We start from the raw sequence: 18,281 nt of genomic DNA on the forward strand, positions 1-18,281 counted from the left end.
ATGCCAGGAAATAGAGGTGGCATGAGACATGACTTCTGACTGGCATTTTTACTACTAATAATAACAATTGAAATTCATATAGTGCTTTAAGGCATCTGCAAAGAACTTTATAAATTTGATGTTCAGTAGTTTTCAGTTGTGCCTGATTCTTCATGACCCTATTTGGGGTTTTCTTGGTAGAGATACTGGACTGGTTCACCATTTTCTTCTTCTGCTCATTTTATAGATGGGGAAACTGAGGCAAACAGGGTTAAGTGACCTGCCCAGGGTCAACCAGCTAGTAAGTGTCTGAGGCCAGATTTGAACTCAGGAATAAGAGGTGTTCTGATTCTAGGACCTATAAAGGTTAAATTTAGGGTTGAGACTGAATGTAATAATTATTTGGTCACCAAGGATTTTACTTATAAAATCCTAAATGAAAAATACTCAAGTTGGAATTACAATGGGAGGGAGGGAGGGAGGGAGAGAGGGAGAGAGGGAGAGAGGGAGAGAGAGAGAGAGAGAGAGAGAGAGAGAGAGAGAGAGAGAGAGAGAGAGAGAGAGAGAGAGAGAGAGAGAGAGAGAGAGAGAGAGAGAGAGAGAGAGAAGGAGTTAACTCAAAACCACTCTGGCTCAGACTGAGCCAGGCAGGAGTTTAAGGGTTTAAGGCCTTGGAGAGCCAAGGGAAAGAAGGGAGTCAGTCCTTCTCACTCACATGACCGATCTGAAGGAAAGCTGTCTGTAGGGCTCCTCCAAGCTTGAGCTCCAGGATCGAACTGGCCTCTAGCCCTCTCCACAGAAAGTCATGAGAAGTCCAAAGGCAGTTCTCTACCTCACTTCCTGCGTCTCACATGTGCCAATGGTGGCTCAAGCTTGGCTTATGATAGCTCAGGGGGGCATTCAGTTGTTTCTGATTTGTCATTTGCAAGCACATGCCTGTGTAGTGTGGGTGTGCACATTCCTGGGTGCTAGACCAAGCAAGATGGAGAAAATCTAAAAAATCACAATCCCCCTGATGATGATTGGGGGACTAGTCTCCCCAACTGATCACTAAACATAAGCGTCATGCACCCCCAAAATTCCCAACTGCAGGTGTATACAAAATTTTACCCTCTAAGAGGAAAACTACAATAGTTAGAGATAAGGGGGAAATAGAAGAAAGAGAGACACCAAAACCAATGTTTTGCTGGGCGCAATGACAAAAGCCAATTAGGGGGAAGTCCCCTTTGGTATGAGAGTGTACATACTACAAAATAAATGTTCAATCAACCGCACCCCAAGGTTCATTCTGGATCTTCCTGTAGTGTAAGGGTTTAGGTATCTTTCTGCAAACAAAGACCTCTATCAAATTTAGCCTGGGCTGTGGCTGTACTAAACCAGAAAGAGATAGGGGGTCCTCAGAATTACACCTTTTCCACTTCTACCCTGGGTCACGGACTAGGGTGTGCCCCTGCTTGTATATCACCTAGATCCTCCCTGTTGAAGAGCTGGGACTTTATACATGGATATCCCTGTTGAAGGTTTGGGTAAACCCCACAGGCACTGTCTTGTTGAAGCTCCAGACTTACCAGCAACACGAATATTCTAGCCATACCTCCCCAGATGACCTTGCTTCTAGTAACAGCACCTATGACTATTATGACTACTACAATAATGCTACCTTTGATAACATCATTTCTGTGACTGACTTAGATACCTTATAATTTATAATGATTTATAAATGCTCTAAGAGCATGTGCTCTGGATTTGTACCTTTTTGGTAACACAATCAAGTATGGATCCCTTTTGTCTGCTGCTAGGAATTAAACTATTTCTTAAAAAAAAACAAAACTTTCTCCTTGCATGGTATGCGTGGGACCCCTAACTGTTGAATGTTCTTTTCTTTTAATGCCCAACAAACTTGCTGGGGAGGGATTTACTATGGCAACCATAATATCTGGATGAGAACTTCTCAAAAATTTTTTTTAAAAGATAGCCTAGATAATATTTTTTAAGCCACATTTCTCAAAGGTTTTCAGCAAAGCCTCTTGATGTACTCACTCTTGCTGCCTGTTCCTGCCTCCATTCGTTCGTTCTTGACCTTCTTGACCAAGATCGCTCACCTGGCCCTGGCCCTGCCCGTCCTGCTCCTGGCCTCCAGCCATCTCGATCACCTGGCCTAGCACCAGCCCGGGCAACTCTGGCCTCTGACCCAGATCGCTCTTTGCCCCAGGCCCAGCCCCAGGACCCAGGCTGCTGGTAGCTGCCCCAGTTTCTTCAGGACTCACAAACAAACTGGTAAAAAAACTGGGGTGTTCTTCCCTTAGGCTACAATTAGCCTCCACGTGGCAGGGGACCAAAGAGGGGGGAACGAGGAGAAGAAAGGGACTTTTCCAAACAGGAAGTTACAAATATGGCATATTCTATGGGAGAGCAATGTATTGCCCATTTCAAAGGATATTTTTTGGGTGCACTGATCCTTTCATTTACCTCACCTGAGATTCAGGAGAGAAATTCATCTCCCTGCAACTCTGTGCCTTGTGGACCTACCCAATTTGAGATTAAAACCCACCCTCACTATGGGGGGGGGGTGTAGCTGGGTGGCTCAATGTATTGAGAGCCAGGTCTAGAGATGGGAGGTCCTGGTTTCTAATCAGGCCTCTGACACTTCCTGGCTGTGTGACTCTGGGCAAGTCACTTGAACCCCATTGTCTACCCCTTACCAATCTTCTGCCTACTGACAATAGGCATCTAAATGAAAAAAAAAACCCAACAAACTTTAAAGAGACTGGAGGTTATATTTTTAAGGCATTTCAGACTCCAATGTTTTATAAAAATCTATTTTATTGCACTTTTCTGATTGTTTTGTTTAAGATTTAATTTTGTTGGTTTTAAGTTCATATATTAATGTATTCAATACTATTCTGTTACACTGAATCAGTTTCATGTACTGAGTTTTAACTACTGTTATATTCTGTTGCTTTTCCCCTATAACTATACTGAACAAATATTATTGAATAAGCCCATATATAAAAACAGTCTTTTCGATTTTTGACTTAGTAAATTGTCACATAGAGGATGGATGGACTTCATCAGAACTGGTTACAATTGTATAACAACCTTTGGAAAATTTAATGAGCTAAATATCTCAAATTGATTTTAAGGGGTCTTTTAGACATGATTTTAGATTTTTTAAAACTCTGATCATTTTGCCTGCCTCTAACAGGAGATAAGGTCCAATTTAGTAGCTGTAGTGAAATACAATTTTAATCCCCACCTCCCACATTTATAAAAATGTGAACAGATGGGACATCACAGCCTCATACCAAAGGAGCTGGGAAGTTAATCCCAGGGCATAGTACCCCTGGATGACTCCCAAAAGAGGAGCATCTCTCATATATAACTCTTTAGCTCATTTACTTCCACCAGAATGCTATCTAGATTTCTTGATGATGTTCTAGACTAGCGGTTCTGAACCTCTCAATTTGTAGCAATGAGAATACATAATGCATATCAGCTATTTACATTCCGAATCATAACTGTAGCAAAATTACAGTTTTGAAGTAGCCACCAAAATAATTTTTTGGTTTGGGGTCACTGCAACATGAGGAACTGTATTGTGGGGTCAAGGCATTAGAAAGGTTGAGAACCACTGTTCTAGACCCAAATAAGTTTTACTTTGTTTAAAAATGTATTTGCCAAGGTTGAAATATTGCTATACCTGAAAAAATTATGACAAATATCCATTTTCTTTAAATGTAATACAGCAGACTCATGTAAAATATGATAGTAAGTTTGTTTGCTATTATAATTAATTGAGTTATTGAGAACTTTGGAGATATTGATACCTATGTATTGTACTACTGTTCTTCATTAAAAAACAAAACAAAACAAAACTGTTAGCTTGTGAAATTCATTTGCTCGTACTCATAGTGGATCATGGCCAGGTATAAAGAGGAAATGGATCTCATTTTTGGTGAGAAACCTTGTATTCTATATTTCCTTAGCTGACACAGTGTGTCAATGATTATAAGCTATATTTTTGAATTTTAAAACTCTTCTATTATATTTTTCTTGCATGTGCGATATACTATTTCAGTTTTTATTTTTTCTCTCCTTTTTATATTTGAAGCACATGTCATCAGTATTAAGATTTTCTTTAACTTTTTTGATTTTGCAGTAATATAAGTTTAAAATATATTTACTATAATGTCAATGCATGCCCCCAAATCTTGAGACTATAAAAATGATGCCACTTATTGTTTTTTTTTTAAATAAAAGGAGCACAGATTTAACCTGAACAGTGCCAATTGAGCACAAGGTCAGAGACCAACCAATCCCAAAGGGGTTGATGAAAATTTTGAGCCATGACATAAGGACTTGAACCTAGTGTGAGACTCAAGAAGGTTGAGACACTTGACATATGTTAAGACATAGGCCATCCTTGTAGCCACACTCTTTGTGAAAATACAAATATCTCAAATTTGGCTCCTACATGGCTCCTATAATCTAGTCCCTTTTCTGTCTTTCATAGTGTGGCAACTTTCTGTAGTCCCGGCTACTGAATGGGTAAATGCTTAATTGCTTATATCATTTTAATTTGGCCCTGATTCAAAGACCTATTATAGATTTATTTTTTCTTTACTTGGAATTTTTACACATAAGACTTTGATAGTCTATATTTCATCCAGAAATTATCTTTTTTATTTGGATTTTTTTATGTTTTTTAAAATTTCTCTTGCAAATTGATTCATATACCTCATATTTCAGCCATGCATCCCTAAGTGATCCCTGTGTTTTTAAATCACCCTCTTCAGGGAGGGGAATGTAAAAATTATTATTATTTTAAATTGCAAAGTTTAAATTCCTTGAGAGAGTAATTTTAGGTTAAGAAACATGCAATTTAAAATAATCCAGAAACTGAACTGTTTGGAGAAGACACCATGAAGATGCCTCCACAGACCACAAGCAGCACAAGAAGATTAAGAATAAACTTTGGGTGTGGTTGATTGAGCATTTATTTGTATGTATATCTTCATGCCAAAGGGGACTTCCCTCTAGCTGGCTTTTTGTCAATGTGCCTAGCAATTATTGGTTTTGTTCTCTTTTCCTCTTATCCTCAAATTGTTGTAATTTCAAGTTGGTATGTTTAATCTTACAGGCCAATGCTGTATTCACTGGGCCACCTAGCTGTCTCTTTTCCAAATTTCATATCATTTTATATTCATAACAGCACTGGGTGGTAGGCAATATTATTACCCCCATCTTAGTGGTTAAATGTCTGAGGCTCTATTTGAAGTCATTTGTTTCTGATTCTAAGAGCAGCGTGCCACTCATAGTCTCCACTAGATTATTAAAATGTCAGTGGAAGACCTTCATGACACTGGGTAGATGTCTTACAGAAGATTTATGAGAAAAGAAGATTTGGATCCCTACCAGCAAACAGATCAAAGACTTAGGCATGATATTCTTGGTTAGGAATATATCCCTTATTTCTTTGGGGAAATCACCCAGCAGTTCTGTACATCAGTACAGAACATCTCAGGTTGTGTTTTCCAGGAACATAATAACTCCCATAAGCTACAAGAGTCTATATAAATTTTCCACTGAGGCAGAGAGACAATTTTCAATGGGGAAAATGCAATCCAGATGCCTGTTCTGGATGCAGAGGCCAGGCAAATATTTAGACATTCATAGGCAAAAAGGCATGAAACGGAAAGCCTATTGATGATGGAGGATGACACACATCCCAAGTGCTCCTCCCAAGGATCTTTGTGTGATAAGCATTTAGCAGTTAGGAGCTGCTCCTGCTTCTCCAAAAGCAAGACATTTCAAGGGGGCTCTGATCCAATTAGGATGCCAGATTGAACTCTACTCTACCAGCCAATCAACATGCTTCTTTTAAAAATCTCAATCGACATAAAGTTGAAGCCAGAAAATGCACAGAAAAGGATATTAGAGCTGTCACGACTCCAGTCACTGCTCCCATGGCAAAGGAGCCACTGAATATTCCCAGGAATACTCCTACAGATTTGAAGAAGGCTGCAGCGTCAAAAGCATGGGTATTCAATCCAGTTGGCTGGTAGGCAACAATAGACCTGGAGTTGAAAGGAAGAGGGGGAAAAAAAGTCAGGTGAGGATTAAAAAATATATACTGCATTGATTTCAACCATTCCCCCACCCCCACCCCCAAAGTACAGCACTATCTCATCTTGTTTTTTTGAAATCTGAATCCTGTTGATTAAACACTGAAAAAGCAGAAAGCTGATAAGCCTTATTTAGAAGAATGTGATTCAATATTTAACACTGTTAAGATAGAAAGGCGTAGTGAAGAGAGGAGTGATCTCAGAGTTAGGAAAATGTGGGTTCAAGGTCTACTTCTGATACCTACTAGCTGGATATCCTTAGTCAGGTTATATCCTGGATATATATATATATATATATATGTATATATATATATATATATATATATATATATATATATATATCCTCAGTGCCCCAGGAAATACTCCAAAAGTAGAAGGTTTAGAACTTAGGGCTTTTCCTATAGTGATAAAATCACAAGTTCCATCCAAAAAAGAGAGAAATAAATAGACTTTAAAAACAACCCACTTCTAAGACAGAAGAGTGGCAAGAGCTAGGCAATTGGTCTTGCCCAGGATCATACAGCCAGGAATTGTATGAGGTCACATTTGAACCCAAGTCCTCTCAACTCCAGACTTGGTGCTCTATCTAATGTCCTGCCCACAAACAGACTTTTGTACTTGAGTCTAAAGCATATCAGTCGAGAAAAGCCTTTTCCTTCCTATGAATTAGTAGTATTACTTACGAGGATAGAACTATAGCCACAGCATCATTTAGGACACTTTCTCCAAACAGAAGGGCATAGAGGTCCACGTCAGCATGCAGTTCATTAAATATGGCCAGAACAGTCACTGGGAAAAAAAAAAGATACTGAGGGTTTCATTAGGAAAATTCTTTATCTTTCCCTTATGGACCAAGCTAAGCCAGCTTTACCAAAGTTAATCTCTTGCTATAATTTTAAAAATCCGTTCCCTATGGAATGGGCAGCAAAATATTATTCCTTGTTTATGGCAGACATCAACATTATAATATTATTAACTTCCATGAAGTACTTGTCATACTAGCATTATAACAACAAAAAGTAGCATTTAGCACTCTAAGAATATTGCATTTGGTCCTGACACCACCAGGAGGTAGGTGCTATGATTATCCCCATTTTACAGATGAGAAAACTAAGGTAGACAGGTTAAGTTCTTTATCCCTGAGGTAGCACAGCCCAGAAGTGTCTAAGCTCTGTTTGGAGGGCTAGTGCCCTATTCATTGAGCCACCAACTATAATCATGACAAAGCATTAGTCAATCCTGAGAATTGACCAAAAATTGCACCTTCAATAGTTCCATAATCCTGGCCTTATGTAACTTTAAGTCAGGTATTTTTAACTTTTCTAGAGTTTTTATACCCCTTTTTAAGATTTTACTTTTTACCCCAACACGCTCCAAAGCCCATTTACAACAACTTATATCCATACACTGTTTTTTTTTTTTATCATTTTAAAGCACTTTCAAACCTTCTCATTTAAATGATGAGTTGTGGTGGTGTTTAGTCATGTCTGACTCCTTGTGACCCCATCTGGGGTTTTTTGGCAAAGATCCTTTAGTGGTTTGCCATTTCTTTCTCCAGTTTATTTTACAGATGAGGAAACTGAGTCAAAAAGGAGCCACACAATAAGTATCTGAGTCCAGATTTGAACTCAGGAAGATAAGTCTTTCTAACTCCAGACCCACCACTCTATCCACTGTGCCACCTAGCTGTCCATTGAAATATAGCACTGTGGAACTATTATGAGTACTTATATTTAGAATAATAGAATTTAGTTAGTCTAACCCTTTTGTTTCAGATATGAAAACTAGAAGATGTTAAATGACTTGTCCAAGGTCAAAAAAGTGGCAGCACCATTTGGCAAATGTAAAAACTGGTTAAAGAAGGTTGGTGACTGGCTAAAGAAAATTAGGTCACCGCTCATTAGTGAGAGAGCTAGATCTAGAAACCAGGTTTCTTAACTCCAGCTTGGGCCTCTTTCTACTCTAAAACACTGGGAGAAAAAATGAAAATGAACAGAAATCAGTTTAGGTCTGAAAACTTTATGATGTACCATTAGATAATTGGATACATCCCTGGGGATATTTCATGTCAAGAAGGTTCATTCCAATCAGATCTCTTTTCTGCAAAGAGCTTGCCACTTTCACACCACAAATAGCAATTACCAGGCAGCCAGCGAAAAGCTATTCTTTCTCCTATCCATTCCGATAGAGCTTATCGGACGATAGAGCAAGGAACAATTTGGCCACATTCTTCCAGAAAGCATTATGTGTTGGTCTACTTATTAATGCACGTTAAGTAGTTATTGAGTGTAGCTCTTTTTGGTTTACGCTCAGAAGTAAAATAATAATTCCTTTTCTTGTTTCTTAATTTTTTCTATAATACCTTGAGAGAGTAAATAAAACCAATATAATAAAAATGATGCCAATCAAGATCCATTAAAATAATGATAATGCTTTAAAGTTTACAAAAACATTTCACATGTTAACTCATTTGATCCTCATGGAAATCCTGTGAGGTAGGTATTATTATCACATTTATTTTACAAAAGAGAAATCAGAAAAAGAATAATTGACTTAGGCCTGACACATAGTAGGTGCTTAATAAATATTTATCAAATGGAATTGAACTGAATTGATTTGCTCAGGGACAACTGGGTATTAAGGCTGGGAAGCCAAACTTGATTTCAGGCTTCCTGGCTTCCAGGACCAGTGGGGTCACCACCTACCAAGCTGTCTAGCTCTTGTCCTGAATTTCTGAACAGTAATTTAATCAGGAAGTCATTCAGCCTGTCATTTAGCTTTTCAAGAGAAGCTGTGACCTTTACAACACTTGAGTCCTCACCAATATCCAAATGTATTATCCAACAGCAGTCTCTCAAAAGGTATTCACAAAATTCCTAAAATAAAATCTTAATGGACTCATTTTAAAACATTGTAAGAATATCAGAGAATCATGTAGTTGGAATAAATCTTAATGATCCCATAGTATAAGCCTCTATCTTACAAATGAAGAAACCGAGGCCTAGAGAAACAAAGAAAATCATGCAGAGCTGGGGCTCAAAGCTAAGGATGACTCCAAGCAGCTGGTGGCCAAGTGGATAGAAGGCTAGGTCTGTAATCAGGAAGACCTGAATTCAAATCTAGTCTCAGACAATCAACAGCTGAGTGATCTTGGTCAAGTCCATTTAACCCTAACCCTTTGGCTATCTTGATTTCCTCATCTATAAAATGGGAATAATAACACCTACCTCTGAGGATTCTTGAAAGTATAAAATAGAGATATTTGTAGAACACTTTGCAAAACTAGCTGTTACTTATGGTTTCGTTACCTACACCATTCTGCAGCCCAGTTGGGTACTGGGGAATAGGGAAAGGGAAGGAATGTGAAAAATAATAAAATTCAAAATATTTGTGAATTTTTTCTCAACAAATTGCTGGAAATTCAGCAATTTGGAGCAGGTAAAAGGGTGGACTTTGAGCTTTCTTCCTCATAGTTTCTTATCTTTGGCTGAAACTGAATCCACCTGGGTCTGTTTTTACCACACTGAGGAGAAAGAATTAACAAAATGGAAGAGAGATTTCTGTTAACATTACAAATGAAAATAGATTTTTTTCTTCGCTGTGTCAATAAGAGATACAAAGAGGAAGTCTTTACCTACAAACTGACTTTCTACAGCCAATTACTCTAGCAAATGTGGCATGGTGAGTCCAGCAGACAGAGCAATGGCATGGGAGTCAAATGATAGGAGGTCTAGTCCTAGGTCTGCCACTAATCTTCCTGGATTCACAGGATTATGAATTTAGAGCTTTAATCAACTAGTCCAACCCCTTCATGTTTCAAATGAGACCTAGAATAAGTGCCTAGAGTGAGTGGCAAAAGCAAGATTTGAACCCAGGTTCTCTGAATCCAAATCCATCACTCTTTGCAATGGAAAAGTCACAATAGCCCCAGGCTTTAGTTTCCATGTTGGTAAAAAGAAAGAGTTGGGTTAAATGATCCCAAAGGTCTCATGCAATTTCATGCTTCTATGATGCTAATTATAGGCACTAATGGTAACCTACCATCTACTCTAAATTACCCCAATAATGAAGGACAAGGATAATAATTCCAAAGCATTATTCTTTGGCATCCCCCCCCCCCCAAATACTCTAACACCTCGGTCATAGGATAATAGACATGCTTGAATTTTATTCTTGTGTTTCTCTTGCTGACTTCATGACACTGTTCAGGTTTCTAAACTTAGCCCTAGATTGTAAGCTTTTCACTCCCCGAGTATGTCAGAAAGAAACCCACCTGCTCCCTCATGAGAATCTCTAGACTCTCAACCACTCTGCTACCCTCTGACCTGGACCCTCGACAGATGGGGTCCAGGGAAACTAAGTAGACTGTGCTCTAATGCCTCCTTTAGCGCCTGTGGGCTTGTTTTCCCCACTGACAGAAAAAAGGATGGAATCGTAAATGATAGCGATGAAATTCCAGAATCTCAGAGGTGGAAGAGGGACTGAAAAGACCACCTCATCTGACTCGTATTTGAATATCACTTCTAGAACATGCCATTCATATTTTGCCAGAGCATCACTAGCTGGGGAGGGAAACCAACTAATTTCCCATAACATTCCATTTACTTTTGATTAGCTATGATTGTTGAGAAATTTTTTCTTTGCTGTTCAGATCTTCTTCAGTTTTGTCTGATTCTTCATGATCTCTTTTGGGGTTTTCTTGGCAGATATACTGGAGTATCTCTTGTCATTTTCCTTCTCCGGCTCATTTTATAGATAAGGAAACTGAGGCAAATTGAGTTAAATGACTTTATCCAGGATGATATCTCTCTTGTCATTTCCTTCTCCAGCTCATTTTATAGATAAGGAAACTGAGGCAAACAAATGACTTTATCCAGGATGATATCTCTCTTGTCATTTCCTTCTCCAGCTCATTTTATAGATAAGGAAACTGAGGCAAATTGAGTTAAATGACTTTATCCAGGATGATATCTCTCTTGTCATTTCCTTCTCCAGCTCATTTTATAGATAAGGAAACTGAGGCAAACAAATGACTTTATCCAGGATGATATCTCTCTTGTCATTTCCTTCTCCAGCTCATTTTATAGATAAGGAAACTGAGGCAAATTGAGTTAAATGACTTTATCCAGGATGATATCTCTCTTGTCATTTCCTTCTCCAGCTCATTTTATAGATAAGGAAACTGAGACAAACAGAGTTAAATGACTTTATCCAGGATGATATAACCAGTTCCTATCTGAAGCCAGATTTGAACTCAGGAAGATATATCTTGATGACTTCAGGCTTGGCACTCTATCTACAGAATCACCTAGCTGCCCTCCCATTAAGACTATCCAAGCTGCCATGAGAGGTTTTGGGTTCCCTTTCCTGGGAGGTCTTCAAATGGAGGCTGGATGACCTCTTGATGGGGATTTTATAGTGGGGATTTCCTTTATGTATAGGTTGGACTAGATGACTAATGAGATCCCTTCCAATTCTTGAATTTCATGATTTTAGAAAGTTTCCTTCATGGATCATAGCATAGCCCAATAGTCAACAAATGCCTCAGAGCTCTCAGTTTTTCTTTTTCATTTGTTGTACTTGTTCAACTTTTTTTTATCACAGTTCTATAAAGATGAGGAAGTTAAGAAGTGGTCCAAGACTTGAAGAACATTTTATAAGACAAAAATTTCAGAATGAAACAGAGAAAAGAAAAAGCCAGTCTCAAAAGTGTCGTCTGATTTACCTGAGGACAGTAGGATAAAAAATTTAGAGGAAATAAAATCTCTGTGTACCAGGCAAGAGGAGTGAGGTTTATTGAGTGTACAGGACTATAACCAAAGCATCAGCAGACTTGGACACCAAGAAGATTTACCCAGAGCCACCCAGTGATGCCTATCAGAGCCATGCAAGTTCAATAAAGCATTCAGGTAATTCCAAGGATCAATGTTACTCTGAAACCCTGGTGGCCCTTACAGAAAAGGTAGAGACAGTGTAATGGGGGAAGTCTAGGGGCCAACACTCTGGGAAGTGCTAGGGGCCAACATCTTGGAGGGTACTAGAACCCAATATTTTGGCTATGGCAAAATAAAAGCAAAGATAGGGTAAGAGGAAAGAGTCTAAGGGTCAACACTTTGGAGTGAGCTAGGGGCCAACATCTTGGAGGGTACTAGGATCTAACACTTGGGTCATGAGAGAAAAAGCAAAGACAGGGTAAGGGGGAAGAGTCCAGGGGCCAACACTTTGGAGAGTAGTAAGCAATCTGGCTCTGTTCATTTAAGGCCTTGTGATCAAATACCCAGACTTAACCCAAAGCATTAAATAAATATTTGCTGACTGAACGATTGATGTGAAGTGAGGCAGAAGGCATTTGAGGTATACAAAATGGACTGTACGAGGAATGGGGGTGAAAAAATATTGAACAAAAAATGGACATTTAGAGTGATAAGTTGCTGAAGGAGGACTCTCTGTGAACTTTTCACATATTGCCAGCAAATGAAATAGCAAAGATACAGAGCACAAACATGCAGTTCTCCCGATTCCTTGCTACTTGAAAAACCAAGGGCCATGTGAAAGACAAGAAGGTCTGAGCAAGCAAGTTAAAAGTGTTGGCTTATGCCAAGGGTCCTCAATTGCTCTGCTTAAGATCAGTGAAAAAGCTAAAGAGCAGGTGGAAAAGGAGAGATGGCAGTAAAAACAAAAGGTCCAGATGATCTGCCACGTGGATTAATTTGCTAAATCCCAATGATTAGGGGCAGGTCTAGAGTTCAGCTAATCAGCTTTACAAGGGACCATAAACAGGCATTTATTTAACTTATTTCCCTCCAACTGTGACCTAATCCTTAGGAATACACTTTGGGAAGGAAAATGGCCCTGGTGTTCCTCGAGACAGAGACAAATATAACAGGGTCTTCTAATTCTGCAGTGACTGTGGCAAAAAGTGCCAAAAAGGAAAGGAGAGCGATTTTAGACCATCTATAAATAGTAGCTGTTGATACTCCAGATCAGACATATCCTTACACAAAGATCAAGAAGATAACATGCAATAGAGGAAAGAGCTCTCCATTTGGAGTTGGGAAGACCTGAATTCAACAACCATGCTTCCTAGCTGGGGACTACAGGAAATTTACAGAATCATCCTGAACTTTCATCTGTTAAATGGGATGATAATAGTGCTTATGGGCAGCTGACTTCTAGACCTCAATCCAGGAATACCCTAGTTCAAAACTGGCCTCAGATACTTCCCAGCTGTGAGACCCTGGGCAAGTCACTTAACCTTGTTTGCCTCAGTTTCCTCACCTGTATATTATGCTGGAGAAGGAAATGGCAAACTACTCCAAGATCTTTGTTAAGAAAAGCTCAAATGGGGTCATGAAGAGTCGGACATGACTTAACCACAACAACCAATGCCTTTCAAGTACCTACCTCACAGGCTTATTGTGAGACTCAAAAGAAATACTGCATGTAAAGTACTTTGCAAATGTTGAAGAGATAATATTCCTACTAGCAGAAATGAATGAAATCAACATTAATTAGTTTTTTCTATAAAGGAATTGGAATGAGTGTTGAATGTGAAGAAATAAAGATATGAGTTCAAATCTTCATCTGACATTTACTAATTGTGTTATCTCAAGCAAGTCACTTACCTTCTCTGAATCTCAGACTCCTTATCTATAAAATGGGCATAATAAGAGTTGTCAGGAAGATCAAATGATGATGTATGTAAAGCACGTCACAAACCGTCTCTCATTATATGATAGCTATTATTATTATTAATTATGTAAAGAAAACCCAGAGGAAAAGAGCAATCTGCAGCTAAATGAGTCCTTAATTACACAGGAGGATAAGAATAAGCTAGAATATACTTGGGAAAGTTTATACCATGTGTTTATCCCTGGCACAGAAGCAGATCTTTTTTAACACCAATTTTCTTTGAGTGATCCTCTATTTGTTCACATAAAAAAGTACCACAGTCTATGTGGATCCCCAAAAGGACAACAGAGGGAAGTATACTGAGCATGTTTGGTTCTGACATTACGAAAAACAATGCACCCCAAAATAGTTAAATTTACTATAGAAAGAAGAATGACAAGAAGAGAGGATAAAACTGGCCATGTTGTCAGCACCATGGATGGACAGTCGACATACTTTACTAGAATTCACAAATAATATAAATAGACCTAACCCAGACATGTTCATTACAGCCTGCCATGTTCCTGAGTGTAGCCTAAACCAGATTAAAATATGACTGGGAAATATTTAACAAAACAAGAAGAAATATATTAAAACACAGATAATGTTCATGTGTAGTTTTCTTAGTCAACATGCAGGCCACTGAAATAATTATGTATGGTTTTGTTCAGTTATTTCTCAGTTGTGTCTGACTCTCCATGACCTCATTTGGGACTTTCTTGGCAGAGATACTGGACTGGTTTGCCATTCCCTTTTCTGGCTCATTTTACAGATGAGGAAACTGAGGCAAATGGGTAAGTGATTTGCCCCAGGTCACTCAGCTAGGAAGTGTTTGTCAAATTTGAACTCATGAAGACGAGGCTTCCTGATTCTAAGTCCAGTGCTTTATAGACCATGCCACTTCCCTGCCCCTTATGCATGACTTAATGGCGCCATTTTCTTTTTGAATTTGATACCACTGATCTAGAGGAAGTCCCCAGCATGTCCCGTAGGAGGATTAAAAGGTAAGCTCCATGAGGGCAGGGCTGTGAGTTTTCCCCTTTCTTCTCAGTGCTTACATAGTAGGTGCTTGTTAAACACTCGCAGACCTGCTGACATACTTATGGGATCATGTGACAGTGCAGGCCCTATCTGGGACATCACAGATCAGTCAACATAAGAAAGTGGTCACAACCAAGGAAAGGGTGGTTCTATCAGACTCTGCGCTAGTCCATTAGATCTGGAATTTTGTGCCTGGTTCTGAGAGCCATCTGTCTAGAACAATGACTAATTAGAGGACATCTAAATGGGCAGCCTGGACTTTGAGGGGGACCCAGATCTTTGCCATGACTGATGAGATGGGGAGGAAATGACATGATAGCAACACTGAAAATATCTGAAGGACTTTTACTTGGAGACACATTAGTCACATTGCTCAAGAAAGCAGAGCTAAGCATCAAATGCCTGGAAATTCAACCGAGTTAAAATTGATCTCACTTTAAGAAAGAATTTCTGGGACTTTGTGGACTATGCCATGAGTTGCTTGTCAGCCTAAGTATTCAAGCAGAAGTAGATTTATGATCTTGTACAATGCATGGAAGGTTAGACTTGATCACCCCTAGGGTCCATAGGGGTGGCTAGGTGGTGCAGTGAATAGAGCACTAGATCTTGAATCAGAAGGTCTTATTTTCCCGAGTTCAAATCTGCCCTCAGACACTTCCAAGCTGGGTGACCCTGGCCCCATTGCCTAGTCCTCATCCCTCTTCTGCCTTGGAACCAACACACAGTATCGACTCTAAGATGAAAGGTGAGGGCTTAAAAACGAAGCAAAACAAAACAATGGATGGTATGTTCCACAGGGATATGAAGAGTCAAATATGACTGAATAACTGCATAAACAAAAACCAAATAAAGCCTGTGCAAAGCTCTCCTTTGATCCTCTTACCCCTGAAAGGCAGGTGCTATTATTATCTTCGTTTGGCAGATAAGGAAACTGAGGCAGAGCGGCTTTCCTAGGTCACACAGTTAATAAGTGTCTGAGGCTGGATTTGAACCCAGGCTTCCTGACTCCTAACCTAATATTCTACCCACCGAACAACCATGCTGCCTAATTGTAGGAGATATGGATGCACTCACAAATTTGCTAATGGGGCCAGAGAGAAAAGAAAAAAATGATGATCATTCAGTTCAACAAAAATAAGACATTTATTAAATAACATGTTTAAGGCATGATGCTCAGTGCTGGAAATGCAAAAATAAATAAACCAAAGCCTTAAAGAATTAATCCTAATTAAATCTTTAAAGAATCCTGTCTACTAGGGGTAGCTAGGTGACTCAGTGAATAGAGAGTTATGCCTAGAGATGGGATGCCTTGGGTTTAAATCCAGTTTCACCTAACTGTGTGACCCTGGACAAGTCACTTAACCTCCACTGCCTAGCACTTACCATTTTTCTGCCTTAGACCAATGCACTGTATTGATTCTAAGACAGAAGATAAAGGCTTAAGGGGGGAAAAAGAATTCCACCTACCACCAAAAGATGAAAGGATGCTCAATCCAGATAGGAACTCAAGCAGCTAGGATGGGGAAAATCTGGAACTCATGACCAGGGGACACTTGGGGAGAGTCAAGGAAGAAGCAAAGCTTCCACGAAGGGTAGAAGATAATGAAATGTAAAGTAGTGCATATAAGAATCTGATCTCAAAAAGCAAGTTGTGTTGGAAGTGCACCGAGGAAGAAAATCCATTGCCATGACTGCTGGCTGTACGAAACTGCTCTGGGGGGCTCTGAAGGATGTGGCTGACAGACCACAGGGACAACAGTTTCAGAGCTAAAAGAGAAGTCTCAGAAAAGGAGGAAATAGAATCTGGCAAAAACTTTTAAAGGGCAAGAAAACATCGAATCAGGACAGTGTTGAGCAATCTGTATGCTCAAATCAAGCACAAAAGCTAAATCAAAGCTGGGGCACACAGGGCTCAAGTATCAAGAGTTATCAGAGGTCCTCATAAGAGTGGAGGAAACCCGTATTTAATCACTGCTAACGATAGAGTTATTTTTTTAACTCTTACCTTCTGCTTTCTGCCAATAAGCATTGGTTCCAAGGCAGAAGAGGGGTACTAGACAATGGGGGTTAAGTGACTTGCCCAGGTTCACCTAGCTAGGAAGGGTCTGAGGCTGGGATTTGAACCCAGGACCTCTAGTCTCCAGCCTGGCTCTCAACCCACTGAGCCAGCTAGCTAGCTGCTGTTCCCCATCCCACCTCCTTTCCCCCCATAATACATATGTAACCAGCTGGGCACGGTGCATTTTCAGAAAGCACGGATTTGATATTTCACAATGAGGGAAGGCAATAAGAGATTAATCACAGCAAACTCTATGTGAAATAGGGCAGACCTCTTTCCCCAGAATATTCTTCTGAACACAGGCTATCTCTCTGGCATCTTTCTAATGCTAATAAAGCTGGTAAAATTTGGCAGAAAATCATTAAGAATAGAATGCCTAATGAACCTTGCATTTGTTCATATTTGAAGCCTTCCTTCTCTTCTCCCACCCACACAAAACCCTTCTAGGGACTGGAACATTTCAGGGTTCAACAGCTTCCAAAGGTGTAATACATTTACCTATTGTATAGAAGTAATTCAGACAAATGCAGGTATGAACCAAAATTCCCCCCACCTATTTGGCATCATTGTACTTGGACCTGGAGTCAGGGAAACTCATTTTTGTGAGTTCAAATCTGGCCTCAGACACTTACTAGCTGTGTGACCTTGGGCAAGTCACTTAACCCTTTCTGCCTCAGTTTCCTAATCTATAAAATGGGCAAAAGAAAGAAATAGCAAATAGTTCCAGTCTCTTTGCCAAGAAAACCACAAATGGAGTCACAAATTTGACAGGCCTAAAAACGACTGAATAACAACACTGTAGAGTGGAAAGGGCACTAGAATGAGAAATGGGTTTGATGCAGTTTTCAGTTCTAGCTCTGGCATTAGTATCATTTCCACCAAAGGGTAAAGTTTCCTTATTTGTAAAATGAGAGCATTGGACTAGCTCAAACTTTTCCTCTAGGTCTAAAATAATACAATACTGAGTTTTAAGGTACCAATGAATTAGTCTGATATCACTGCTTCTGCCTAGATTGGTATGTTTAGTATTATTAAGGCATTCAATGTCCAGACAAAAGACCTTTCCAAGTCTACCATGTTTAACCTGCTGAATAATACCGAAATATGCCTAAGAGAGTAAGCCATTAGGATAATAACTGGCCTTTTTCAGAGCTCTTTAGTGACATTTAATTTTTCCCTCCAATATCCACAAAAGGTGAATAAATAACGACTTCCCCTTTTTATTTCTTTTTAAGGGAAAACAAATCCTGTCAAGTCTTCTCTCTATTTCATCATTCAGTCTTACTTCTACATTTAAAATGTAATCAAAGGGTAAGAGGTTACATTCTTTGGAAAAAAAAAACCCATTACCTACATGAAAATTATATACTTGCTAATAGAAGCCCATATGTACCAGTTGGGGATCT

At 39.3% G+C, this 18,281-nt stretch overlaps 1 protein-coding gene across 7 annotated transcripts in view; it reads right to left on the reverse strand.

The window, feature by feature from the left end:
• The window catches only part of SLC9A7 (solute carrier family 9 member A7), a 250,945-nt gene that overhangs the window by 104,306 nt on the left and 128,358 nt on the right, over positions 1-18,281 (reverse strand). For all 7 annotated transcript variants that reach the window (XR_008913913.1, XR_008913912.1, XR_008913911.1 and 4 more), the window contains exons 6-7: positions 6,788-6,893; positions 5,915-6,056 (exon numbers count right to left, since the gene is read on the reverse strand). Coding sequence is in view for 4 of the 7 variants with exons in the window: in XM_056807133.1 (XP_056663111.1) it covers positions 5,915-6,056; positions 6,788-6,893 (248 nt within the window). In the remaining 3 variants the exon portion in view is untranslated. The remainder of the gene's footprint in view (positions 1-5,914; positions 6,057-6,787; positions 6,894-18,281) is intronic.

Source organism: Monodelphis domestica, chromosome 8 (genome assembly GCF_027887165.1).
Source record: "Monodelphis domestica isolate mMonDom1 chromosome 8, mMonDom1.pri, whole genome shotgun sequence".
In the NCBI taxonomy this organism is placed as follows: Eukaryota; Metazoa; Chordata; class Mammalia; order Didelphimorphia; family Didelphidae; genus Monodelphis; species Monodelphis domestica.